Source organism: Rhipicephalus sanguineus, chromosome 4 (genome assembly GCF_013339695.2).
Source record: "Rhipicephalus sanguineus isolate Rsan-2018 chromosome 4, BIME_Rsan_1.4, whole genome shotgun sequence".
Classification (NCBI taxonomy): Eukaryota; Metazoa; Arthropoda; class Arachnida; order Ixodida; family Ixodidae; genus Rhipicephalus; species Rhipicephalus sanguineus.
Window position 1 is genome coordinate 52,101,716 of NC_051179.1, and position 27,639 is coordinate 52,129,354.

The window sequence follows — 27,639 nt, forward strand, 5'->3', positions numbered from 1 at the left end:
GACTGGTGGCTTTGTGATTAAGAAAAGTATGTATGTATGTATGTATGTATGTATGTATGTATGTATGTATGTATGTATGTATGTATGTATGTATGTATGTATGCATGTATGTTTATATGTATTGAATATGCGCACAAACTGACCACAGTTATTCTTCGCTATTCTGACGAAGGCGTGCGACAGATGTTATATGATGTTCTATAAGGAGTGAAAATACCGAAGACAACGCGCACGTGTTTCGCAGGCGTAGGCAGTCGTGAGCAATCAAAATCGTTCATTGAAATGCTTCTATTATCGAGATAAGTGTTTTTATTCATTTTTATTGTCCTTCGTCTGTTTTCTCGCTGTCAAATTCTTACATGCACCTTCCTCGTTGTTGGCATATGCTTCTTCACAACACCTTGGCGCGCCACAACGCCCTTTCGCCTCATCCACATTTTTTTCTCATGCTTGATCAACACGGTTCAATAAAATCGGAGAAGATCCAAGGCATTACAATTCCAATTCCCTCCGTTTTTCCTTCATAGCTAGAGGTTGTAAGTGTGCAGCAAATACGTGCAGACAACTGGCTAATTAATTCAAGTGTTCATTTATGTGCTTCTAAAGAAAGAGTTACACAGACATTATATCGCAAGTTTGTTAAGCACCGAAATCGTTTTAAACGAAGTTGTTAACGCACTGCGTTGAACGAAAAAAAAAATGCATTGAACTGAGCTTCCATCTGAAACCACGGAAGCGCTTTCTGTCGGCACTCGTTAGTGTCATGATGCTGTATTTCACTTCACCGCTTCTAGACGGCAACACCGCCTCGCAAACATCCCTGTGAGAGAGAGGTGTGATAGATATAGGGCGCGCATGTAAAGCCTTGTGTATGTGCATCAGTGGCGTAGTGGTTAGATCGCTGAGCACCTGTCATCGAGGACCCTTGAGATCGTGAGTTTGATTCCCATCCAAATCAACGAATTTTTTTCTTCTGTCTTTCTCATCTGTGTTTGTACATTTTAACGACGTCATTTCCGTGACGGAAATGATGTCAGTGAAGTCTTGGTGGACCCCGGCGTAAAACACTTTAGTGTCAATACTCTGGCGGATCCCAAGCATTGTGGAAATCGATATCATGCGAAACAGTCGGCGAGCAGCGGCCTATGCCGAATTTTTCGCTTTCAGTCAAGCGTTACGAGGTGGATCGACGTCTTTGAGTAAATTTAGTAGTTGTGCACGTATCGTAGGCTTGCCAGCCATATAGACTACATTGTTGTGTAAAGGGCAGCTCATGGTCCGACGTGTCGGGAGTACTCGCGTTAAATGCGATGTTGTATCGCAACAAAATGCACGCTACTGGGCGGTGACGTGCATAAAGTAGCAATCGTCGGCGTATTCAAGCAACGCTTTGCACTAGCTTGCGGAGTCAATGTTTATTACATTGCATTAAACGCGGACAGCAAACAATGCAATTTCAGTTGGCGTTGCCACGATATGACGCTTGTATAAGCTCTTTTTCTGAAGTACTTTGAACAGTGGCGTGGCTCTGTGGTAAAATACTTGACTTTCATGCAGAATGTTTGGGTTCGATTCCGGCTCGAGCCATGATTTTCATTCTTTGCTTCAATCAGGATTTTTCGCTAATTTACAGCGCCGTCGACGCCGGCGCCGGATTTTCCGCGACACGGGTTCCTTAACGCTATCTCGTTAAGGTTTCCAAAGTGCCTTCTCGCTGTGCCTTGGTTGATATGGCCTGTGAATCCACCAACTGTGGCGCATACCCGCATACCACGGGCCGTGCTATGCGTGTATGTGCCACAGGTGACTAAAACGGTTTCGTGGCGTACGCGACATTCAAGTAGCGTTGTGCATGTCATGACCTATGAATCGTGTTCGTCATACACTCATGTCCTCGTATATCAATTTTGGCATATACCAAGCTGAGGAGACTACCACGAGAGCGTCCGACGTAGGCGGATAGATAGATAGATAGATAGATAGATAGATAGATAGATAGATAGATAGATAGATAGATAGATAGATAGATAGATAGATAGATAGATAGATAGATAGATAGATAGATAGATAGATAGATAGATAGATAGATAGATAGATAGATAGATAGATAGATAGATAGATAGATAGATAGATAGATAGATAGATAGATAGATAGATAGATAGATAGAAACGGTCAAAGTTGCTGTGGTTCGCTAAGAAATCCTTCGCATTTAATAACACAAACTGAAACCAACCTTTCGTAGGCACGGCAGTGCAGGCTAACAGCGCTTTACGTTATAAAATATACGGGCCAGTGTGGACGTAATAACGAGGTTGGCTTCAAAGGTGTTCCGTCACGGACGCTCCCGCACTGACGGTGCGCAAGTGAAAATTATTTTTGGAAAAAGTAATACATTCTTTTTTATTTGGCACACAGTTGAAGCAAAACAACAATTCACTGGCTGCGCCAGCAGCCCGGGTACAAAAAATATAGTGCAAGCTGTAAATGGAAGACTCCGCAGTGACACGCTTATAGGAACACCGGGAACACTGCACGGTCGCAGTTTTGAACATGCAGCATGTTCAGAAGTCGCGGTCGTAACTTCTGCGGCCTCGTGGTCGCCCCCTAACGAAGTTTCGAGTCAGGGACCAGGTGTTCCGGCTCAGCCTGCAAGGTGAAAATGAGAAAACAAACGCGCATTTACTGCGCTTTCTTAAGACTAATGGGGTCCCCCAGCACAACGTGTAAGCATATAACAGAATCCTCGTTTAATTGCAGGGGCGTAGCCAAGAAGGGGGCGGGTGTCTTATTAGTACGTCAAAGCTACTTGCAGCTTGCAGCAAAAAAGGGTCTTATTAGTACGTCAAAGCTACTTGAAGCTTCGACGTACTGGCTTTGACGCACGTCAAGTCAGCTTTGACGTAATTTGACGTACGTCAAAGATAATACGTCGAAGCTGCTTGCCCAGGCCAGGCACTATCTCAACATCTGATAGTTCTTTGTATAATTAAGGGCTGTTATCGCTTTTCACATACCGAAAGTTGAGTCACCCCCTCAGAAGGTTACGTAAAGCTGTAGTTTATGAGATAATTACATCGTCAAAGAAAAAACAAAAAGTAATAAAAAAGTCATTATCATTGCCACTTAATAATGACAATCGCTTATCTAAGTTTTGAACACCGCAGCTAATTATCAATACAGTGCTTCTGTCATAAGAAAGCGTCATGTTGAATCCGCATACGTGTAAAAAAAGAAAGACAAGTGAAATGAGCGAGGTGGGCTTCCCCACATAAAGACCCCCAGTGAAGAGAAGCCAACTTTGGCAAACGCTCTCGGGCTGCTGCATTAAAGGGACCGACAACTGCCCAGAATATGAAATGAGTTGACTCCACTTATGTAAAGACTGTCCGTTGCACTGACTCAAACCAACCCTGTTTTTTTTTCGTGAGAGATGGATTTATATTTTTATTTCTTAATTGAAAGTCGCGAAAAATGAACTGTGGTGCCTCTGGCGGCAAAAACATGAATGATCCGATGAAGACGGCCACGTGACCGTTGATTGCTGTACGCGGTTGACGATTTTTTTGTTAGTATTGAAATATTGTTCGTTTCTATATATTAAAAGGTATTACTCCATAATAATGTACATATAGGCCTGCGTTAGTAGTATATGCATTAAAACGGCGCTGCCTTCCCGTGACGTAATGATCCCAGGCTCGTCAGCGCGTCTTGAGCAACTTTTCAGCGTGCTCATGCAACCGTGCACGCAGTTTCCAGGTCGCTAAGGTTTTGGAGCGGCATAGTTTTGCTACCTACACTTCGTCTCAGAAATGACGCGCGCTGCTACTCGGTGCGGCCGTGCATATGCACAGTTACGTTTTCGATTACTTGGCTTGGCTCGTGTACCGAGAGAGTAACGACGCCGGGACAAGCCATCCATGACACAGGCGCAGGCGCACACAACGTTGTACAAATACCGGGAAGGTGTATAAAGCCACACATCTCATTGTAACAGCTTGCTATTTTCAAAAATGGTTGGAAAGCTCAAAATAAAGGTGGTTAAGCATAGTTACAGTAACTCCTGCGAAAGGAGAACAACGACAGCTTTCACAAAGGCTAGCGGCATCGCTATCAATTCTCAGCGTTGCTGGAGCAAGCCTCCATGCGTGTTTGGATCTTTTCAGAACGAGAAATACTGCTTATAAAATAACTACGTGCTTTTCGGATAAACCACTACAGCTACAAACGCTACGAAGGGTGAGCTTCCTGTCGCGCCGTAAAAAAGTGGGTCGAGAAAAATCAGTTGTCGGTCCCTTTAAACGAAGTTTATAACGTAGTCACCGCCACACTTAATTCATGCGTGACACCATTGAGACAGACAGAGGGCGCCGGGCAAGCAGACCTCACTCTCATAAGACCTGTATGCGGCTTTCGTAGAAAATGCGACTCCACTGAATCAACAGGAAAAGCAACACTGACCAAAAACAAAAACATCTCTCCCTTCATCGAACTAAACGAAACCATGTCCACGTTGAACTCCCGATGATCAATAGGAAACTTACGAAATGAGATCTGCACACATTATTTGGGGGAAGCAGCCCCGCAAGTACAGTACAACTCGTCGCGCTGACGAAAGAATGAGAAGACCATTAAGCTTACGGGGTCGTGTGTGGCTGGTAGTAGCCCGTGAAGACAACGTCCAGTTCGACAGTCTCGTCATCAACCAGGAGGGAGCAGGCCTCGCCCCCGGATTCCGCGGCTGCGTAGACCTGAACATCTCCGACTTTCTTCGCGGCTTCCTCCGCTGCCGGTGCAGTCCAGGAGCGCAGCTTCTGAGCCAGCAAAGTCCACGGTGCGCCGACGGCTCGGGCGAAGCTGTACTCTGTTCCATCCACTGAGCCCAAAGGCATGATGGTGATCCTCGATGGATGCGCGCCTTCAAAAAAATGACGCCAACAACAGTGACCTATCGCCTGAAGGAGGAATGCGTTTTGGGCGTTTCAAAACTCGGATACGCAGCGCTGCGTTTCCAGAAGCAGCAAACACTGCAGTGAAAGTGCTGCACAGGGGTGATACAGGAACTAACGACGAGGGGTTGGTTTCTAGTGGAAAAATACTAAACTATGAAATTAAGGAAGGAATTTCCGCATGGGCAACAATGGAGAGATGCAATAACCACAAACAAGACGAGACGTCCTTACTGCACCTCTGCTGGCACAATCAAATCAAATCGAATCAAATCAAATCAAATCAATCAATAAAATAAAATTTATTTCGACATACAATTGATGTAGAGGATCGTGGAAGGCTTGACATAATTTTACAGGCAGCAACAAAACAACAAAGGATGAACACTGTTTAACACACACACACACACACACACACACACACACACACACACACACACACACACACACACACACACACACACACACACACACACACACACACACACACACACACACACACACACACACACACACACACACACACACACACACACACACACAAAGAAAAATAGGATACCCACACTAATAACAGTGAAACTGCTATAAGGATAGCTATGAGGAAATACCCGTGTACTTAGATTTAGGTGCACGTTAAAGAACCCCAGGTGGTCAAAATTTCCGGAGCCCTCCACTACGGCGTCTCTCATAATTAAATCATGGTTTTGGGACGTTAAACCCCAGATATTATTATTAGCTATGAGGAAATATTAGAAAAAGTGAAGCACATGACATACATAATTAGTGGTTTTCAGATATACGGCTAGTCGGTCATCAGTACATTACAGAAAACTCAAGAACAGTCACAAAATACAGCACTATATGCCTAAATTGTTCGGTCACAATAAAAACAATATCTTGTATAGCAGCATATACAAAAGGACTTCATACGAGTAATCTAAGCTTGTTTCCCCAAATTCCTGGCCAATTTGTGCATGTTCTTATTACGCATTAATGGGTCATTTCATACGTCACCCTAGTAACAAAAAGGCCTGCTCTATTTGGGGAACACACAGTAAATCATGTGTCTCTCCTTTCTAGTGCAAGTAAATGCACCTGGTAGACGGTCCGGTACTAAGTCCATCGAAGGGAGGCTTTCATTCTGTCATGTCCCTGCAACTTAAGTAACTAATTTAAAATTCAGAAATTATGGCTGGCGTAGGAATTATTCAATATATACTCATATTGTATATTTAAATATACTTGCTAACTTTACACGATTTGCATGGAAGACTACCAAACTTTTAATAATCCTCCTGATTATATCGGCACGGAAATGAATGCAACCCCCAACCCTCCAAAAAAAAAAAACAGCCCTAACCCCACCGCGAAGAGGAAATAACGAAGGACAGTGGTCCTAAAAGTTCTGGCCTTGGTCTATCGCGTGCGGAACCCTTAAGTCACCTTCGCCGCAGTACATTGGTGTCATGCGGAAAAGCGTACTAAGATTAGGAAGGGGCTTTACGAATTATATATTTTAAAAGGGCAATGATGCCAAGGAAAGTATAGGGGATGTTATTTGTAGTAATTAGGATATAAATTTGAAGAAAGTAAAGTGGACGAAACGATAACTTGCCGCCGGCAGGGACCGAACCTGCGACCTTCGAATAACGCGTCCGATTTTCTACCACTGAGCTACGGCGGCGGTCATCCTCCCGTCCACTTTATGGGGTATATATGTGCATTTAAACCTAGGAGTATTAGTCAGTGCCGATCACAGCCATAGCGGCGAGTGTAGACCACTGTTTTTCTGCCTGTTGGCGCCACGTAGCACGTGATCTTTTTACGAGCTCGCAGCTGACCAATAATTCCTCGCATACTACCTGAAGGCATCAACACTGCCACTTGATAACTTGCCGCCGGCGGCAAGTTATCTTTTCGTCCACATTACCTTCTTCATAGATTTCCCGGGCGCGGCAATCGCGATATCTGCGTAAGATCCGCGTCTGTTCGAAACTCGGAGTGCAGCCGCACTCGGCACAGTGAATTGCCAGATTGCTTCCAGCGCGAAGTCCTGTCTGTCTGTCTTTCTAGTTCCGTGTGCCCGTGCCGTTTCCTATGATGGATGAAACATGTATATTCTACTGAAGACAACGCATTAATGCCTTGTATTCATCTTATGCTAGATTTTTGTAACAGTTGCTCATGTAACGAGGGTTTGAAAACTGCCAAGTTGCCTATAAACAGTGCCTTAATTTTGTCGTGACACTAATAGACATAAATTATATAACCGAAAGAATATAAGCTAAATATATCTGTTCTGGCTTAATCTACGTCGTATATTTGGCTGATTGTCACTGGCGTAGCGGGTGAACCCCCCCCCCCCTTCCGAATTTTTTTTAGCTGCGCATGCCTATATATGCACATACATAAAGTAGGGTTGAACCCCCCATCCCCTCTTTTGAGAAACGTTTCTGGCTACGCTACTGTTCCTGATTGTAAATACAGTAAGAAGTTCATGTTCGTTTTCATTAACCTTCTTTGTTACGACCGAACAAAATGTTTCTTTCTGAATTCGTTTGTTATTTGAGCCGTAGCTTCTTTTGAGTACTACATACATTCAAATGCGTTAGCCGCATTTGTTTGCCCGCTATAAAGCTGCCCTGCGTGCGAGGTGGCCAGGTTCACCTCAAGCTGCTAATTGCAAATTGAGGTGAACCTGGCCCAGTTGCAATTGCAACCCGTTTGCAAATCAATTCACTTCAATTATTTGTCCGACTGATTTCAAGGAAACTCACCCTTGAGATCAGTCTTGTCCTCAGCCCGGCGCAAGGCGTCTTCCTCGGCGTCCCCGCTGCGTTCTTCTGTGGCGGCAAACTTTGCGAGATCGACGATGCAGGAGATGTCCTCCCAGTTGGAAGGGCTGAGACTGAGGCACATGCGCTGCGCCAAATCATCCACCTCCTCGTCATCGACTTTGCCCGCGCCGCTGCCGGAGTCGTGTCCTTTGACAAGCGACGCCTGGTCCTCGGTGAGCTCCGCCATGGCGAACACGAAGCCGCGAGTCATGGCGTAGCCGAACACACGAACGGTGTCGTGCCTCCCGTAAGCTTTTTTCACCTGCGAGCGCGTGTTGGTGAATTGCAATTCCTGGTCAGGTCTATACTCTCTTACAACCTATGAGAAAAATGTGGGCAGCTTGCACTAGTGGTGCGAGTCTGGATTAACAGCGCGCGCAGCTTGTGGCCGACCTAGATAATTAGCAAGGCGTTAATTAGCATGGTCTTAATTAGCAGTGTGTTAATTATCATGACATTAATTAGCAAGGCTCTATTCTCTCTGTTCCTTCCTGTTTCTTTCTCTCCTTTCTCTTCCGTTTTTCCGTTCTGCGTTTCTCTTTTCCTCAGAAGGTAGACGCATAGAAGAAACGCCTACACTATCCATCGTGTCAACGTCAACGGATGTGCTGGCCACAGGCCTTATTATCCGCCAAATTACTAGGTGATACAGAAAAATGTACCATAACTGTCATAATTTCTCGAATTTACGCCGTTAAAAGCAAACTGCATTTGTCGCCAATCTTAAGGTTAAGAGGACGAAGAGAGAGCGCGCCGGCCGAGTTATAGCGTTGCACGCACTAGGCGCAGCTTAGTTTTCAGGTCACACGAAACGGCGGAACGAAAAGCTTAAACAGCTCGGCTGTTAAAAATGCGAGCTCCGCGCACAGCCATCGCTGCCCCTCCCACAGAGAATTTGCATAAGTGCTCCATCTAATAGCGCTCACTTATTTTCGTGATGTCAAGCACTTCCCGAGTGTTTCAGGTAGTTGACTTTCCAATAGGGTCATTCCACGCCAAACGTCCCTGCCATTTTGGCAACCATCTCGAATGTATTCGAAAAAAAAAAAATCATGCTGACTTACTATATTGAAAACCGCGAATTGCTAGAATATTTCAGGGGGGGGGGGGGGTTGGTCACGTGGGAGCCTTCTGAACTTTGCAGAATATCGCCTGAGTGTTAATTGTCAGAAAATTTGTTCTGAGAGTATCGTTTCTCGTTTCAAAACCAAATTTGGTTTACATATTAAGCAAAAGCGTTCGTGTAACGTGTTAGAAACTCAATAATACTACTGCAATTTCTCTGCCCTATACGCCTCCAGAAATTTCGCCAAAATGTTTTATGTTGGCATTTTTTCCATTGTAGTAGTATTACGCTGTCTATAAATATCTGAGCAATGAATACTTACTCTATATTTTAAATTAAAGATATTTTCAGACAACTGAAGTTCCTAAATTTTACGAGAAAAGATAACAAATTTGAGAAAGTCGTCAGTTTGGGCCACATTGACACGCAATTCACACCACGTGGTGCTCAAATTAAAAACCAACTTTATACCTCAATCGAAAGCAAACAAATAGTTCTTATATGGCAACTTTTATCGTTACATTTTTTTGTATTAAGGAAGAAAATCATTTTAACACGAAAGGATTTTATGCCGGGGTTCACTAAGACTTCAGTGGCGTATTTCCGTCACGGAAATGACGTCGAAAAAATTTACGCGATCAGACGGCAAAGAAAAAAAGTTCCGTCAACGGGCGTCGAACCCACGACCGCTCGGTCCGTAACAACACATGCCGGGCACGCTATCCAGACTTTAGAGGCTTTACAAACGCGCCTTTTATATCTACCACTCTCCTGTCCACGGCGTGGTGTTGCCCTTTGGGAGCGGTAAAGTAATTCGTCTTTACTGTGGCCTCCGCGATTAGCACCTGCAACGCGTTACACGTCCGTCCCATTCGGCGCGTTTTCAATAGAAGTTCAATTTTGTCAATGCCTTAACACACCGCGAGGTGGCGACCTTAGCTCAAGCGTCGTAAAAGCGTCGGCCTCGCTCATAGCATCACGCTAATCCAAACCAAAAATAGCTCTGCGACGCGCGCCTGCCTCACCTGGCTGTAACACCGCGTTCCCCGCTCACGCGCTCGCCGCGAGAAAAATCGGGGCCGGGCTACAAGGGCGGCACGATGCGCTATGCGTTTCCCTCTAGTCCGCGCTTGGTGTTCAATCACATTTTAACAGGCCGCGGAATGGCGACCAAGGTCTGCGACCAATATGCGACGCTCTTATGGCTATCACACCTCGTTGTCTGATTACGCTTTCACGGTTAACTACTACAGCTACCACAAGGGTTTGTTTAATCATTTAACATGGATGTTAGTCGCCGGGATGGAGATGTACCACCAATCATCAAAGTGGGTGCATCCACGTTAAACGGTGCTATAGCTGCCAGACATTAATATACATTGTGCAAACTTCCTTATATCAATCTACAGTAAGCGTTCAGTTACTTCTGTAAGGGCACGCTTTACTTTCGTGTTATTCCGATTCCTATGACGGAGGGATCAACCGTTTTTTTGAAGTTCCCCATTGACGGCTATCTTCCCATTTGATCATAAGGCAGCTTCCTGATTGAAGTTCCCCATTGCCATCAATGGGGAACTTCAAAAATGAGCAGTAAAACGGCTATTGCAACAATTGAGTCATGATTCAGGCGTCCATCGCGCTATGCGTGCCAGTCCAAACGTAGAGCCTACGGCTATGCCAAGTTGAGTGTTCTACTGTACTGGCTTTTGCGACGTGATGCTTTGTTCAAAGGAGGCCGTGGCTCTATTTTAAAGATAATTCGTCAGATCGTGTCTCTAACACTTGGCAAGGATATACATAGAGAACTTTCTTTTCTCGGAAATCATACGCTTTGAGAACTTCTTTTCATTTTTCAAGCCTGCATGAAAGTTTCGCAATTTCTAGGTCTCGTAGCGAACATGGTTTTTGAAGTAGTTAGTTCTCATGGGAAAAAATTAATAAATAGAAAAAGAGAACTGAATGGTAAACGAAGTAAGAAAATGTGTAGGAGTGCAAAGACAGAACAGGGACATAATTCAAATCCTGGCTACATGCACTGTTCTACATGGTACCAGGACCGCACTATCAGAGTTCAGCGAACGTCCCAAACAAAGTGTACCTTCTCGCTGCAGCAGTAATTGCTTTCCGGCCTGGTTCGGCCAAAGGCACAAACCCTCGCCAGGCAGAACGGGAACACGTTGCTGCTGGCGATGTCTTTCGGTGCCAGAGCAGCTGATTAAAAGAGGAACAAAATGAGCAGCCACATAGCAAGTAATTCTGTAAACAAACAAACAAACAAGTAAACAAAGTGTCAAAAATGTAGTGCGCCTACATTAGCTTGAACGTCTTCAGGACCCTAGCCTAAATGGCAAGCTCTAGCAGATTAACACTTAAATTGTAACCTTTAACTGTCGTCAACGCTCCTTACATAGCATACCCTTATATTTTGAATCCTCACTTTGCGCCTCTTCCTCCTCCACCCCCCTTCCTGCTTTCTTTTTTTTTTTTTTGACCACCCTAAGTTTCCTATAGTCCTGTTCCAAGCACCTCTTGGAAGAGCCCTCGGCAAGTATAGGTGTGCCACTGCATACACGCCAGTAAAATTATAATTTCATTCACAGTTATTTTTATTTTTCGGTGAAGTACGCTTTTTGGTAAAGGGTATGCAGCGCGCTATATGATCACCATGATGCCAGAAATAATAACTTTTCACCGAATTCAACTACTACTGCATTCACTTGCGTACTACCCGCATCGATTGGCGCTGGCTAATATTAGCTAAATTATGGCTGACGTTCACAAGTACTGCCTTATGTCGGCAAACGATGTCTAAATGACTGATGTGGGCTACGATTATGTCATGTGCTAATACTGGCTAAAGCTAATCTTGGCCCTAATGCCGACTACTGTTGGCTAATGATGGTTAACTAATGGCTATTGTGAGCTAGCTAGCGTTGCCTGGAGCTGGTAATGCTGGTTAAGTGATGGTAAATGAAGACTAGTCTCAATTATGCTTATTAGCTGCTGCTGTAAAAGCACTTCGATCTCAATCTAACGGCTTTTGCTCTACAACTTTTTTTTCACTTACGATCTTCATCCTGCAACTTCTTCCTGAGCTGCCGGTACCGATGCAGCAGCTTCGCCGCGTCCCTCGGTCTCGGCGACCAACCCGTGGCAAACGGATGCACCTCTTCCCACTGCCTAACCCTGTGGGTGATGTAGGACTCACCCAGGCCTTTGTTGTTCGTTGCTGTCAGAACCTGTGCAGAGGACGACCAAGCTCCACAGCAAAACCCACGGAACCTACTTCGCAAATATGGTGGTATAGTCCTACACTTCGTTACAGCGCGAGACTCTTTTGGGCAGCATACGCGCATACGTATACGAACCACATGGGAATGATTCAGACTTGCCGTTTGATTTCAATTGTGTCCTTATTCGCTAGACATAACTAACGAATAAAGGCACAGTTAAAAAAAAAAGAGACAAGTTACAACAAAAGAAAATGCTGAATTGAACTATTTCTATGCACCGGCGTTATGTAACCGTTTTTTGCTGCCCTATGCAGACAAGTTACCCGACGGCAGAGTGGAAGGACATGCTTTTTTTTTTTTAATTCAGCCACTATAAACGGTCCCTTTCCTTGAACGCGGACGTCATACGTTCTGGATCAGAAAGAAGCGTTGGGTGCAAGCAAGGCCCGCCTTCTACACACGTGTCTCTTTGGTGTCCCGATAAATTTGCATTGTTCCAACAGGGGAACCCATAGCAAACCCGCAAGGCGGCGAAGAGGCAAGACCTCGACGTCCCCACGTGGGAGGACTAGCTTGATAAGCTTGTTTGCACGGCTGAAAGATGGTAACGGTCAGTGTAGGACTGCCTACAGAATTTTGCGGAGCACGGAATCAGCGAAACAAAATCAGACACCTTCAATGGCAACGCACCTACACCACAATGAAATGATGCAGTGAACAATGCAGTGTCGGTACGTGTACCCAACGGGAACGCCGACGTTGCGTGGTTCGTTGCGTCGATCTGTGCAGTTGTGCGCATACAAGTAAGAATCGGTATAATGTTTACCTTGGGATCCAAGACGAAATGATGCGGCATGTCTACCAGAATGACGGTGTAGCCGTATCTGGATGCTAGCACAAGAAACTTGGCAATCTCCCACACCATGACGTTCGTGTTTCGGTTTATTATCACGGGCACGTCATTCTTCATGAAACCCTCAATTCTGAAAGCATAAAAACAAAAATAAAAATATACGCACCGCCTACCTAACTTGCGAAAACTGACATTCAAGTAATGCCGCTAACGTCGCGCGGACTGCCTGCTGCAGGGGAGTAATGGTAATGTACGTAAATGTGAAATCATCAATGTGATTTGTACGGAAATTTTTTCTTAATTGGCAAAGCCCTATAATTAGTCTTCAGCACCCGGGGCACAATCACTTTGATTAACTGACAGATTTTATTGAGTCTTTAACTGACCGGCTTTAATGATCCAAATTAACTTTAGGTGATACATGCCGTATAATTCGAGTACTGAAGATTAATTTTCACTGCCTGGGGAAGTGCCCTGGACGAAAATTTCTGTGTTCTGCCTGTATCAGAAAGGGGATGGGATACACGAATCATGTGAACACAACTCTTCCATTCCTCGCTGTCATATTAATACCATCATCTGTCATCATCAGCTGCAGCAGCGTAGCCCGTCTTGGTTCAGTGCAGCCCAACACAAAGAGCAGTCTCACTGGAATCATCCGAACATGCCCGAAAATATCCCAACCAATATATGTGCACCAGCGCGCAAGTGTGCACGGACAACATGCTGGCAAAATAAAGAGAGGCGGGGCAAATGGAGATAGGACAAACAGAGACAGGCTGTAACAAAGCTGACCCCTCAACCCCACAGGATTCGACACTGACCAACATTTTTATTTCTTGTTTTGCGTCTGGAATTATCATCATCATCATCATTCTGACTACGTCGACAGTATGGGCCTGCAGCAGGGGCGTAGCTAAGAATTTGCTTTGGGAGAGGGTTTACCCCCGTACCCCCTCACCCCACCCCCCCTTCTGGCTACACCAACCGCCTGCACGTCTCGTGGCCGTCACCGTTGAAGAAGGCAGCAGTCGGCGGGTTCAAGACGAAACTCTTTGTTCGGCCGAACGTGTGCCCAGGAAATGAAAAGTAAAGTACAAGCAATACACGCTATACACTGATAGCGGCGAACAGAACGTCGGCCGTCGGTAATCTAATCAGCGCTAATGTACGTCGACATTTAAACATGTATAAATGCTTATCGTTGGGGCCGCGTTAGTAATAAACTTTACTATTCGCGTTGCGCGCTCAAACTTATCAGAACAACCCAAAACAATCGGAAATGTTCGACATTCCGGCGTTGCGTGCGCAGGGCAGTGGTTACGCGTCGGGTCCGGTTACACGAAAAATAGAAGTAGAAGCGCGCGTGGCAATATCCATGAATAGAATGGAAGAAGAGGGAGCACCAATGATGCAACGGAAGCAAGGTATAACGCGCGCATGCGCGGACTCACTTGCTGAGGCAGAGGTCGTGCGACTCGCGTATGCTGAACGTGCTCCTCTCGGGGGCCATGGGCGAGCTGAAAAGCTTGTCGGACCAGTAGGAGCGGCAGTCCGGGTACAGTTCCTCCAGCTCGGTGGCCACGATGTTCTTGCCCGAACCGGGAGGACCGCGCACCAGGATGAACAGGCGACCGTGGGTGCGCAGGAAGCCCAGCGTCGCCTCGTCCTTCAGGCAGGGGGCACTGACGCGGTCCAGCAACTGCGTCGTGTCCGTCGGGCAGTCGGCGCCTCCGGTATCGCCCGACGCTGCTGCGTTAGTTTTGCCGAAGCCATGGGTACGAAAATAAACAAAGAGAAAGGAAAGCAAGGAAACGACGGCGGTGCTTGTAAATGATTGCCAATGGGACAAGAAAAAAAAAATGATTAGGATCTCGAACGATACCAGTAGCAATTTCACTTTGCTGGATTGTGAGAAAAATTTACCCTTCTGTCACAGTGATCTAGTGATTATGATATGGTGCTCGACTGCTCACCCGAATGTCGCGGGATCGAATCCCCGATGCGACGGCCACATTTCCATGGAGGCGAAAATGCTAGAGGCCCGTGTACTTAGATTTAGGTGCACGTTAAAGAACCCCAGGTGGTCGAAATTTCCGGAATACTCCACTATGGCGTCCCTCATAATCATATCATGCTTTTGGGACGTAAAACCCCTATAAATACTATTAAAATTTACCGTTTATGGCAGGGGCTCCGGAAGTATATCTGATGTGTGGGGGCGACGACGTCTGTGGGTTGATGTTGCATCGTCTCTCTCTCTCTCTCTCTCTCTCTCTCTATATATATATATATATATATATATACGCACTACCTTAACAAGAAAACGATGCCTTGTGGGAAAGTTTATCACCAATGAGGATGCCGTTTCTGACTACGAACACGACGCGACTGCCAGGTGAAATTATTTTCTGAAATTTTCTCGCCTGCCGGGAGAATTGACGCTCCCTATCTCAGGACCCTCGGCCTTTTTAGTGTGTTTTGTGCCTCATCCGGAGTCTATATCGACCAGATGACGTTGATACCATCTCATGTAGCCACCATAACACGCATACGTGAAACACCAAACGCGAAATCTATAGAGCTGTATTAGCAGAAAAGGAAGTATCGTTGTAGCTTGCCGCCTCAGCGAAGTCGATGTTCTTTGTCCGCCTTCCCTCCCAAGGTAGTGGATAAAACATGTGCATATAGGTGTTTTCTCGTGTAACTTTCCCGCTTGTGGGCGTCCGATACGCACAGTCAGTTAGGGACCTAAAGTTGAGCTGCAATGAACAGGGGCATTGAAGAATGCGTGCACTTTTGGTTGGGTGTGAAAAGATAACTTATCAGTGGAGATATTTGTAAGCAAAGACCGAAGATATCTTACTCAATTTCTCTCGCCCCATACTCGGTGCTGAAGCGATGCCGTCTCGAAACTCATTGCTCTCAGCGAATTAGAAGGCGGCATGATACGTCACCACGTGTGCAAAGGGCCGTTGCATGGCCGCGGCTTTCGGCATTGCCGCGATGGATGTGGTTGCAGACTTTGAACCTCGCAGCGAAGATCTCGCCATGGAAGCGGGATTACATTTCAGTTTGTCTGAAATGATCCCCCGTGCTCTCGCGGCAGCAGTTTCTGTGTACGATGTCTGGCAGCCACGAAGCCATGTTTGGCAGCCACGAAAACGAAGCCTCGTTTTCGTCGACGGCATGCGAGGCGTCCACTTGCCGAATACTGTTTATGTTCACGTGTTTTTCATGCTGCGTTTTTCTTAATCGCGATTTCCTTTGGGAGAACTGGAGCAGAGGCGCCGTGAGTGAGGAGAGGCGCAGCAGAGGAATAAGAGCAGAGCCATGCAGGGCCACTCAATCCGCGCGTGGAATGCGGCACGCATCCGAAGGGAAGGCGGGAGGGTGCCAGCGAGGAGAAATGTACCATGTGATCAAAACCATCGAAGGCCCATAGTTCTCTGCGGGACAGTGCGCATGTGTGAAATCCGACGCAGAATCGCAGCGAAGCTCGCTCGTATAAACGACGTCAACATCAAACTACACGTACCTGGCTGCTGTTGTTACCACCGCGCTCACTGGCAGAAGCAAAATAAAAAAAGCCGCACCTCCCCGAAGGGGATCGTGAGGAAATGCGAATGCATTTGGGTGCACCCGATGAGTGTGCGATTAATTAATGAAGAGAGACGAGAGTGTGCACGTAAGCATTATTTATTCATACGTCAGCACCTGTTCGTGTTATCGTTGTACCTGACGGCCACAGTCACCGCCTTGTGGTCGCTGAAGTGCACGGTCAAAGGGTCTTTGAGAAGCATACGCGCGGCACAGTTTCGCGTAAAGACCAGATCAATGCAACTCCCGTGAATGGTAGTGGGGCACGTGTTGTCGGAGGTGGCAGAGAGACAATGCATAGAGTGCTTGGTCTGCATGTACTCCACCAGCCACTCTTCTTGCGCACGTCAACGTTGAAGTCGCCGACCAAGACAATGGGATCAGAGGGTTTGGAGCGCACACGCACACTTTCCATAGCCGCGTCCAGCTTCGCGGCAACGGCGTCCCGAGCGAGGTTGGGCGCGAGGTACACGGTCACCACAAAGACTCCGTCTCCGGTGTAGGCAAGGGTGTACAAATCCTTGTACGGAGACGCGTCTCGAACGGGACACGTGGCAACGGCGTGCGATATCAGTTCCCGTACTCGCATGCGAGCGCCCTCACCTAAAGTATAGGGGCTTTACAGCTTTACCCTCACCGGGTACACTCCTCCTCTCCCTTACCCTCCGCTGCTCCGCGATGCGAGCGCCATCACACGCCCGCGCGCTCCTCCTCCCCCTTACCCTCCACCGCTCACCACCTGCTCCGGTTGCTAGGCGCGGCGCAGCTGTTGCTAGGGGCGAGGAGGAGCACGCGCGGAGAGATCTGTGCGCACGCCGACCAGGGACGCACGACAACCCCCGACTAAGAAATGCATTCGCATTTAAAACGTATGAGGAAGATATCACGATGAATAACTCTCGACAAATCACGACCCGACTGCGTTTGTGATCACTACGAGAAACTTGAACGGGCGTTAGTACATATCCTTCAGTTTGTCGCTATTTTCTCGCTTGTTAAAGTTCAGGTCACAGTAAGAATGGCGTGAATGTGATCGTATTAAGATAATTTGCCATTGGAGTTATACTTCCTGTATCTCTTTAGTGTTACTGTGCACGAGGCCCACCACTGCAGACACGAGCGATGCAGTCGTTGTGACATGCTAAGTGGGATCACGTGATGCCACCAAGCTTGCTTCACCGAACCTTGCTCTGACGGCGGGAAGCCGGCGGCCCGAGCGCATTTTGTTCTTTGAGTTTCCCACTTCAATCAGCCTCATTGCTCAACCAGATCATGTGCACTGGCGATACAAGAGCTTGTAAAGCGTGACCAATGTTTTCGGCGGCATGGTGCTCTGGTGTAGTGTGCCACAATTAACGCACCACGCAAGCAAAGGAGCAGGGTATAATTTCACATTTACGGTTTTACCTCAAGGATAACGAACATCACTACGCACGGCTCATAAAGCTTAGAAAGGGCAATGAACCGAAGTCCCGCGCACGTGTTTGCAGCAAGCACTTCCGAGAAGGTGACTTTGTCTGTGAACAACGCAAATGTTAGCTTGGTGAGCAACAGCGAGTTCACACGCGACATCTCCCTCTTCATGTGAAGACACCCACACCGGGAAATATTTTCAGAACTTTCTTCGGGGACGTCATGCCTCATAGTCATCCCCCATCATACGCACGGTGATCGCGGAACATATCGTTGGAAATGACCGATACACAGTAAAAAATGAGGGGGAACGCACTTCGATAGAAAAATGCAATCTGTGAACGAGTTTCTGGTCTGAAAAAATATAAGGCAGGAAAGCCCTTACTTAAATTTTAGTTTCAAATCGTCAATTCGTCCCGGTGTCTGCTCATAAAAGCTCGCCGTATGCTTGGGGGCTGACATGCCTGATGAGTTTGCAAAGAGCTTCTCGATCGCAAAAACCCTTCAGCAAGAAGACCGTGGGCCGTACCTTATCTTTCCGATTTTCACTACGGTCATTATGTGTGGAAGAACCGAGGTGTGTCTAGGCCTAAACGGAAGAAAACGAACATTTCACGCGATAAGTTCAATGGAGAAGCTAGTAGGGCTCGGGGGTTCAACCCCCCACCGCCTCAAAATTATTGCATTCTCTGTGTGTATATATATATATATTGTCACGTGGTCGTGACGTCGACGAAGACAACAGTCAGCACGTCCGAGATGAAACTGTTTATTTGGCCGAACTTGTGGCCGAGAAACTGAAAGAGCAATACACTGATAGCGGCGAACAGAGCGTCGACCGTCGATCAACTGACAAACGGTGAAGCGCGTCGGCATTTAAACATGTGCCGTCGAATATTCCAGCGTTATCGCTGGCTGTCGTGCAAGTTCTAGAATAAGCTGGAGTGTGCGCGTCTTGCGCGCAATCTTAACAAAACGATCTACAATGATCGCGAAGGTTCTCGAACAACGAGGCGCGGTTCGCGCTGAGCGCTGCTGACAGTCTTTGTGGCCGAAAACCGAATACAGCAAAAGTGATAAAGAAACGCACGTGGCAATATGTATAAGCGCACCCATACACACACACACGCAAGAACATATATATAAAGCGAGGTCAGACCTTCAATAAAAACTTTCTGGCTAGGCCCCTGGGTAGGTTCACGGTTAAAATCGTCCTTATGTGGGAACAGGCTTAAACCGAGTTTTTTTTTATCTTATTGCTTTTCATGGGCTTGGATAGAAAGAAGCAAGGAAAGAGGCAGAGAACGAGAGGCATCCTTATGTCGTGGCGCTGAGACGTGCTCCTGCAAGGGCTGCAGAATAGAGCGCCAGCCATCACCTCCTCGAGAACCACACCAGCACAGAATATGCGTTGAACCAGATCGAAAGCAGGCAGTGGTGTTTACGCAGACAAATCACCGACAAATAGAGAGTCAGAAGTCACAGACTTCCATACGATTTTGTTTCGTTTGTTGAATATAAAGAGCACCCTTCAACAAGTCAAAGGAGTTTCTAGCCTCCCGGGTTGTACCAGGGGAAAAGAAGGTGAGGGAGGGGGTGGGGGGTGTTGGAACAGCCTTGAGTGTGGGGGCATGTCCCCACTGTTCTGAGCCTGTGGGGGCGACGGACGAAAACTATTTAGGACGAAAACAAGAACCTTACAGGACATGTACTGCGCCTTTGCAGCGACAAAAACTAAAAAGAAAAAGAAATGTTCTACCTTCGTTAATACATTCCTTATCTACTTTACAACAAAACCACTATTTTCTTGCAGCGAACACGCTTGCTGGTAATCCAGAAAACGCGTGAAATGGAAACACGGGTGGCGATCCAACCTTGAACGTTTCTGCACCAACTCGCCGCAACATCATGGATCCATATTTCGAGACGATCACGTAGGAGTAAATCACTTTCATTGCGCGTTGATTGGTGGTCGAGGAAAGGCGTCTAGTCGTTTCAACCATTGGACACACCATGTTATACATCATTCAAAGCGATCAATCATTGGGCACGCGAGATTCTACGTCACGCAGAGCGACGGGCAGGCTGTCGCCGAAAGTGACATCGTCTCGGAACAACAGCCCGCGCATCTTATACGGCGTCTTCCAGGCCTAAAGATTAATTCTTTTGGTAAACTGGCCCGAATTTCTTGTCTGATTGAGATTAAGATTCACTGTTCAAGAAGGCGGGAGAACCCAAGGTATCACTGCACAGTCTCCGCTGTCTCAGCACATCGTGCCTTTATTAATGAAATCAGACTGAGCTGGCACATTACAATGTTCGCCCGTGGTTGGTACGGTCATAGATATGCTCGTGGGTCACCCTGATTCGTGCAAAACAGCGCGCGTCGCGATGTACATATGCATAACTCTCTCGATGTACATACGCATAACAGCTGCTGCAGCGGAAGCCTGAGGACACTGTCGCGCGATAATGTTGTGCAATTCCCTCGCAAGTCAGAAACCTAAGTTTGTGCCTAACAAGCGACGGATGTACTACGTCAACCACTGTCGGCGACGCTTCAAGGACATGAAGAGTTCAAAAGCCGCTCTCGACGCCGTCGCGGTATCGGTTTGCGCCTACTCGGTTTGCCGCACGTGCTTCGATATGCGCAGTCTGACAGACGGGCCACGTAGGACAGAACAACGTTAGGACAGACCGCTCACCGTCACCGATGTACAATAACATCACGATATACTGCCTGTTATCGACATTGCCATACAAACGCACACAGGCACGCACGCGCTCACATACCCTCATACATGCATATACACGCATGCATATACACAAGAAAACAAGGAAGGGACATGAAAACACACTTCAAGCGATGCGCCATACAACTTCACAAATTAACTGTGGAGGATTTCGAACACTGCGGTGCCGCTATTCAGAATTATACGTGCAGGACTAAGGAAATCGTTTAACTAAGTAACAGATTTATATCGTAATATCCAAACTGCATATACTGTCGAGATTGTCGAATAGCTTGTTCGCGAATCGTCATTTTGAAGAAAATGGTTAGAACAACAAACTATCGCATAATGAACTTGCTAAGTGGTACTGGGCTTAGGTTGTACAGCGCCTGTGTTGTGTGTATCATTTTTTTCTTTGTCCTTGGTTCTGAAGTATCGCTCTGTGCTTGTGTTTATAAGAAGAAATGAACGATTCAGAGCATTACGTATATGGGAAAACGGTGAGCTGTCCCTGTACGTAAAGACAACGAGCAAAATTAAAAATAAAATAAAGGCCAGACGTCGATGGATAGCTCACTTTTAACTTTTGGAATAACGTATCTGTGCCACCTATATCAAGTCCTGCAGTTGTTTATCGTTCGCGTTATTATTTCCCCCTCACCCGTTTCTCCTACGCCGTTACACGTAAAAAGGCCTTATCTTTTCGGTGATATCTATACACAGAATTAGGTATGCAATGTATCGGTTTCGTTATGTGCGAGCTGTAATTACAATCTTAGAACTGTCATTCCATTGTCCCGCTGTAAATGTGAATGTCAGTGCTCGTCAACCTTTAGCGACAACTTTGTGAGGCTATACCACCACTATACGATCATCATATGACCATTTTCCCGTGACAATAGATACACGTCACCAAGCCGCAATCAGACACGGATTAATGCAGTTACGATCGGATCACCCTTTATGCGGTGTATATGCAGGGTGTCCCAGCTAACTTTGACCGAGGTTTCATGAAAAAACCAAGGGCGCAAGAAAAATTCTACCAACTGTATGTTAACGGCAGTCGTCTGTACTTACAATCCATATTTTATTCATCACGAAGAATTGTTTCAATATTCGTTACTGATCTACTTTTTAATCACTGCTTGAGTTGCCAACATATGCCATGAACCTATAAAGAGGTAGGCCGCGGCAAATTGTTCTTTGTTCTCAAATTCTCCTGGTCTGGAAAAAGCAGCACACCTGCCTCAGTGTATTCCCCAAGAAATCAAAGATAAAATATTTGTGTGTCAACTACCCAGGAACATGCACCCGGAACACGACAAGGGAAGACGACAAGCACGAGCACGATTGTTACAGCAGAGGCTCGCGAACTATAGCAACAAAGAGAGCGTGCGTTACACGGATGCTGCTGAGTATCGAGGGGTAAACAAATATGTAGCTAGCGTGGTGGATGAAACAGGTAGGGAACTCGCTGCCGCTTCGACACATGCAAATTACGCAACTACCGCAGAAGAACTTGGCATTGCGTTAGCAATAAGTACAAGTTCTTCTTCAGTAACCATAGTGACGGATTCGCAAGAAGCATGTCGAAGATTTCAAAAAGGATCCATAAGTAAATCAACCCTTCGAATCCTCCTAAAGTGCGACTTCGAAGATGCAAGTATCCTCTGGACACCGGGGCACGAATCCCTAGCGGGGAACCGAGCGGCACATGCCGCAGCCTGAGAGCATACACACCGGGCTACTCCGCAGCGATATTCGGACTCCGAAAACGAAGAGTAGCCGATACCAAGGAAGTACTCCGACATACTCGCGCACTACAGGAAGCGACGACGCCACTATCCAGCGGCTCATAAAAGGCTTACTAGAGAGGAAGCAGTGACTTGGAGAAGGCTACAGGCGGGTACCTACCCGCACGGTACACTACTCCACGCAATGTACCCCGGCAACTTTAACAGGCACTGTACATACTGCCCGGCCTCTGCTAACACCCTCTACCACATGGTATGGGGATGTCGCAACAACCCAAGTATCCCGCCCATAGACGAACTGAACGTGGACGAAAATCCGGAAGACCAGTGGGAGGCGCTGCTGACGTCCGCGAACCCTGAGGACCAGCTCCGGTTGGTGGACAGGGCTCGAGCGTCAGCTGCAAGCCATGGCTACCTGGAATGAGGAAGTCACCCACCTCTGGGCGAAGAGCACGCGCGCCTGGTCCCTCAATAAAGTTTAATTCTCTCTCTCTGCTGGTCTTTCTTTTTTTTTCATATACAAAAAAAAAAAAGAAGCCCGCGAAGTACGCGAAATAGTGGCGTGCTGAGGCGCTGCTACTCAAGCGCGTCCGTGCGAAGTACGATGGATACACGGCTGAATTCGTTTATCGCCGCGTCGTACAGGGCTTCACGCTTTTTGATGGCTGTGGCATGAAAACTTGCCGCTGAAGCATTGATAAGCGTGGCGCACTCGGTCGTAGCGGAAGGAGAGAGAAAGAGAGAGACTGCGATTTATAAGCAGGAAAACCGTTGTGAGTCGCACTTACGACTCTCGATATGCGCGCTCCTCTCGTTTTTTATACGAGCCTGTGAAAGGCTAAAGCTACGCTGAGTGCCGCATGAGACGACAGTGCTGCGTCAGCTGATCCCGACGCTTATCTCACCGCCAGTTAGGTCGCGAAGCCTATCTGATCATCGTACACGACGATTGTTGCACCGGCTACACTATGATTTCTGCCTCATATGTCGACACAAACGTCGGTCTTGATGCTTTGCATTATTATATCTGGGGTTTTACGCGCCGGAAACCACGATATGATTATGAGGCACGCCGTAGTTGAGGGCTCCCAGAAACTTTGACCATCTGGTATTCTTTAACGTGCACTGACATCGCACAGTACACGGGCCTCTAGCATTTCGCCTCCATCGAAATGCGACCGCAGCGGCCGGGATCGAACCCGCGACCTTCGGGTCAACAGCCGAGCACCGCTACACCACTGCGGCGGACGTCTTGAGGCTTTGATGCGAAATGAACGCATTGACATGAAACGGTGCCTAAATTTCAAATCCGGAAGCTCTGCTGGGATTTTTGTGATGCAGTATTATAACAATTATATATTTTCACTGTTAAAAAAAGTGTGTCGGGTTTTTTTATAGCTCTGTGCGCAATCCATTTTTTTCTTTTTCTGTTTTTCAATTCTACTTGTTTTTTTTTTCACGCCCTCGAAATTTCATGAATTTTTTACATCTTCAGCTCGGAGGCAGGTTTCTATGGACCGCACTGAGAAAGTGTACCCGCTTACTTCGGCTGAGAAAAGAAAACGGCGGCGATAACGCACTTCGCGTAAATTTTTATAGTGTGTATGTAAATTATCTGGTTTTTAAATATATTCACGGCATACACATATTTTCCAAAATATCATGTGCTGTACTATAAACGAGGTTTCCGCACCGGTCCTCTCACGGTGAATTTTCGCTTGATATAGGAATCGCTGTGAGTGATGATGATGAACATGAATGCGCCTGTCAAAGGCAGCATCTTCGCGCATGTGCGCATAATTTCACCCGCGCATGTGCTCGGGTAAAACGCTGCATTTTGCAATAAATTGCGCATGTGAATGCTTCGGCGGGTTGCCTTCGTAAAATTGGGAGGTACTCGAAGCGTCATACGTGGTTACAGTTTTAAACAGAAACGTTTTAAGGTATGCGACTTCAATCGCAGACAACTCAAGTTCTTATTGCCAAAGCTCGAAAGAAAAAACTCCGACGGAAATTTGTTTGCGATTCTAAAATGTCGAACAGGCCGAGCTAATTAAAAGCCTTGAAGCTTTGTCCGCGCTTTGCACATCAGGCGTCCGTTAATTATAAACTAAAAACGTAAATACGTAGCACGTATGAGTATAATTTTAGATACAGTTATGATGGGCTGTTGCGCTAACTTAATGTGTGGTTCATAAAACATGCTTGAATAGCCTTTAAAGAGTTGCACATTTAAAAAAAAATTCCCACTAAAGCTGTAATTAACCGACAGAATTCAATCTACCGGTCATGTCACTCACAACACGCATGCTTTTGCAAATATGTCATTAAACTGCTATCACAAATGGATCGCTCAGTGCAACTGAGAAAAAAACACCTATAAGCGTTTTATATGTTGCATCTAGACAGGAAACATGAACGGGGCCTTGATCATTTCCAGGTGGCCCCTAATTACCCAATCCTAGACACTTCAAAATTTTCCTCTACGCCACCTCGAACGTGCCCTTACGTTTACCGTGTTGCATTATAAGCTCCCCGAATTGCCTAGCCTTCCCATGACACTGCTAAAACATAACGTTTCGGGGCGGTTTCTAACCGCCAAACTACTTCCCTAAGCACAATAAGAATACACAGCTATACACAAACGACTTTCCGTGCCACACGCACTTTTGCTTTCACTTTCTGTACCTTAGATGCCACACTGCGTGGTTATTACATTAGGGATGAGTGTACGAAAAATGATGGGTTGCCCATTCAAGATGAGTAACAAAACAGCTTGTACAGCTTCAATGAGCGCATGTGGTTTTTGCTGATGACAATGACATCGCAGGAAAGGTAACCATGACCTTATATGATTATGAGACACGCAGTAGTGGGTGCGTATGGATTAATTTTGAACACTAGGAGTTCTTTAACGTGTACTACCAAAATCTCGGTATAAACGTGGTGTATTTGCATTTCTTCCAAACGAAATGTGGCCGCCTTGGCCGGGAAGCGAACCTGCGTCATCGATCTTAGCAGTGCAACACGAACCTTAGACGCGCTAAGCTACCATGACAGGTTCTGTAAACGCAAATAAGCTCTTTCTTAAGTGTCAGACATTATGAGCGATTAACATTCCGTCACTGCTTTAAGTTGATTTCGAATTTACCGCTTCCCGGTTTCGAGCTGTTGGCGGTAAAACCGAGATAAGACGACACGAATCATGAAAACCATGCACAATATCCACGTGTAAGCCATCGTTCACTGGTTTATACAAATCGACGTGAGACAAACAAGTCGCACCGCTGTGTTTTTTCAGCGAGGCAAACACTCACCTTCCATGCTTTGCGCTTGCAGCTGAACGAGCTGGACGGTCGGGTGTGTGTCGTCGAAGTGGAAACCTCGTTTTCATCAGACCCTGCGCAAGAAAGTGAACGGGCGACTTATCGAAGGACCGCAAAAGATGGGAAGCGAAGCGTCACCGCCAACGGTATTCTGCGATCGCGATGCTTCTGTGTTTACAGAAACGAAACCATCCAGCACGAAACTTGCCTACCTAAAATGCAACCCGATGCGGCATCAGACCGGTGCCTGCCGGTGCCTGCAGCCGGTTTCAATAAACTTGAAGTTGAGCAACTCCCAACGTTGCCCCATCGGAAAGCGGCTCGCCGCAATATTCTGTCGCTACGAACGTTTTAGCGCTGTCATCGCATCCGATTTCAAGTGGGTTCAGCTTGGTCTGGTCGGGTAAAGTATCTTTCATGGCGGGCCAGGGCAGGGCTCGGGCCTAAACGAGATCCTACAAAACGATATGGAGATTGTGCACACACCGGCTGAGGCGTCAGCTCATGTACTAATAATCATCGAGAGACAGATTCCAGAACAGTTCCGCATTTAAAACGAAAGCAATAAAAGTTATGTGGCTTAATATTCAAGAAGCGTGTAAATCATCTCTCATAAAATACGAAAAAATCGGCACACTAAAAAACATTCACAAATATTGAGGGCGAAAAGAGGGTTCTGTTTCTTGTCACTATGTGCAGGTTGGACTGGCTAAAACTGTTCACATGCTAACGCTCGGCGCAGGCCGCGCCTGAATGTATTGTAACCTTGTCGAGAATTTTAGAATCTTCTATTCAGATTTCACAAGGGAGGTGGTTTGCGGGATTCAAGCCCCCTCCCCCGAAATTTTCACATTTTGTATACAAACACACGCACGAACGTGCAGGGTCGACCACATCTACGGTAAACACCTCATTACTATTCAAGCTGGTAAAAATTAGAGCGTTTACTCTACTTGACGAGTGAAATGTTCGTTATATGACGTCTAGTAATTAAAAACACAATATTAAGGCAGCTTCGTACGAGTCATGCCAAGCCTGAAGGAAGTGAGGAGCTGTGCAGCCTTCTTTATTTCTCTTCGGTTTTCTCTTTCTTTCCTCCTTTCTTTCTTTTTGTCTTTCCCATTTTTTTTGGTCTTTTTTCTCATTTTGTTTCTATTTATTTCTATTTTTCTTCCTATTTTTCCCCCTTCTTTCTCTCTCTTTCTATTTCTCGCTTGCTTCCCCTTTTTTTCTATTTGCAAGCGTGGTTTTGCCTGCGTTACGCCAAGCGACGACAGCATACGACATCCCGGGCCCATAAAGTGCTCCGCACTTGATATCATCATCAAGGCGCTCGAAGAACAAGAGGAAGAAGACTACTCCTTAGCGCGAGCGCGCTCAATATGCTACATGTGGCTATGCTATACGTGGTTTTGCCAGCGTTACGCCAAGCTACATGAGACGGCGAGAGCATACGACAGCATACGACAGCCCGGGCCCCTAAAGTGCTCCGCACTTTATAATAATTTTTCGTATTATGTACTAAACAACAGCTTCTACTATGTCTTCAATACTGATGAGGTGTTCATACATAGAGGAGGAGCAGATCTCTCCCCCATCCCTCCCCTCCCTTTAATTAGGAAACTTCTGCCTGTTACAACTTCTCCTCCACGACGCGAGTGGCTGAGTACATCCTGCAAATAACGCGAGCACCGGTGATAACGCTGGAATGCACGATGACGCATGTATAAATGCCGACAAGTTTCACCCGTAAACCAAATTATCATCGACCTATCACCGTGCTCGCCGCTATTGTGTTGCTGCGAGTGTTTAGTTTTGATGGGCGCAGGTTCTCCCAATAAAGAGTCGAGTCTATGCCGGTTTGACTGCTGCGTTCTT

At 46.5% G+C, this 27,639-nt stretch overlaps 1 protein-coding gene across 2 annotated transcripts; it reads right to left on the reverse strand.

The window, feature by feature from the left end:
* Positions 1-2,383: 2,383 nt before the first annotated feature.
* LOC119389990 (uncharacterized) lies at positions 2,384-26,019 on the reverse strand. 2 transcript variants are annotated; one of them, XM_037657484.2, is made up of 9 exons: positions 25,974-26,019; positions 25,753-25,835; positions 14,391-14,688; positions 12,910-13,066; positions 11,918-12,089; positions 10,949-11,061; positions 7,725-8,046; positions 4,640-4,916; positions 2,384-2,647 (listed from the first exon to the last, which is right to left on the reverse strand). In XM_037657484.2, exons 2-9 carry the CDS (start codon positions 25,757-25,759, stop codon positions 2,563-2,565), a joined length of 1,431 nt encoding a protein of 476 aa, XP_037513412.1. In that variant the 5' UTR covers positions 25,760-25,835; positions 25,974-26,019; the 3' UTR covers positions 2,384-2,562. The 2 variants fall into 2 exon arrangements, with proteins under 2 accessions (XP_037513412.1, XP_037513414.1); XM_037657486.2 differs by having other exon boundaries at positions 14,391-14,685; positions 25,974-26,018.
* Between the last annotated feature and the right edge of the window lie 1,620 nt (positions 26,020-27,639).

Coding starts and splice junctions, on each gene's coding strand:
- LOC119389990 (XM_037657484.2), bottom strand. Junction 4,917..7,724: donor GGACAAGACTGATCTCAAGG/GTGAGTTTCCTT, acceptor ATTTTTTTGAAG/GCGCGCATCCATCGAGGATC. Junction 2,648..4,639: donor TACCAGCCACACACGACCCC/GTAAGCTTAATG, acceptor TTCACCTTGCAG/GCTGAGCCGGAACACCTGGT.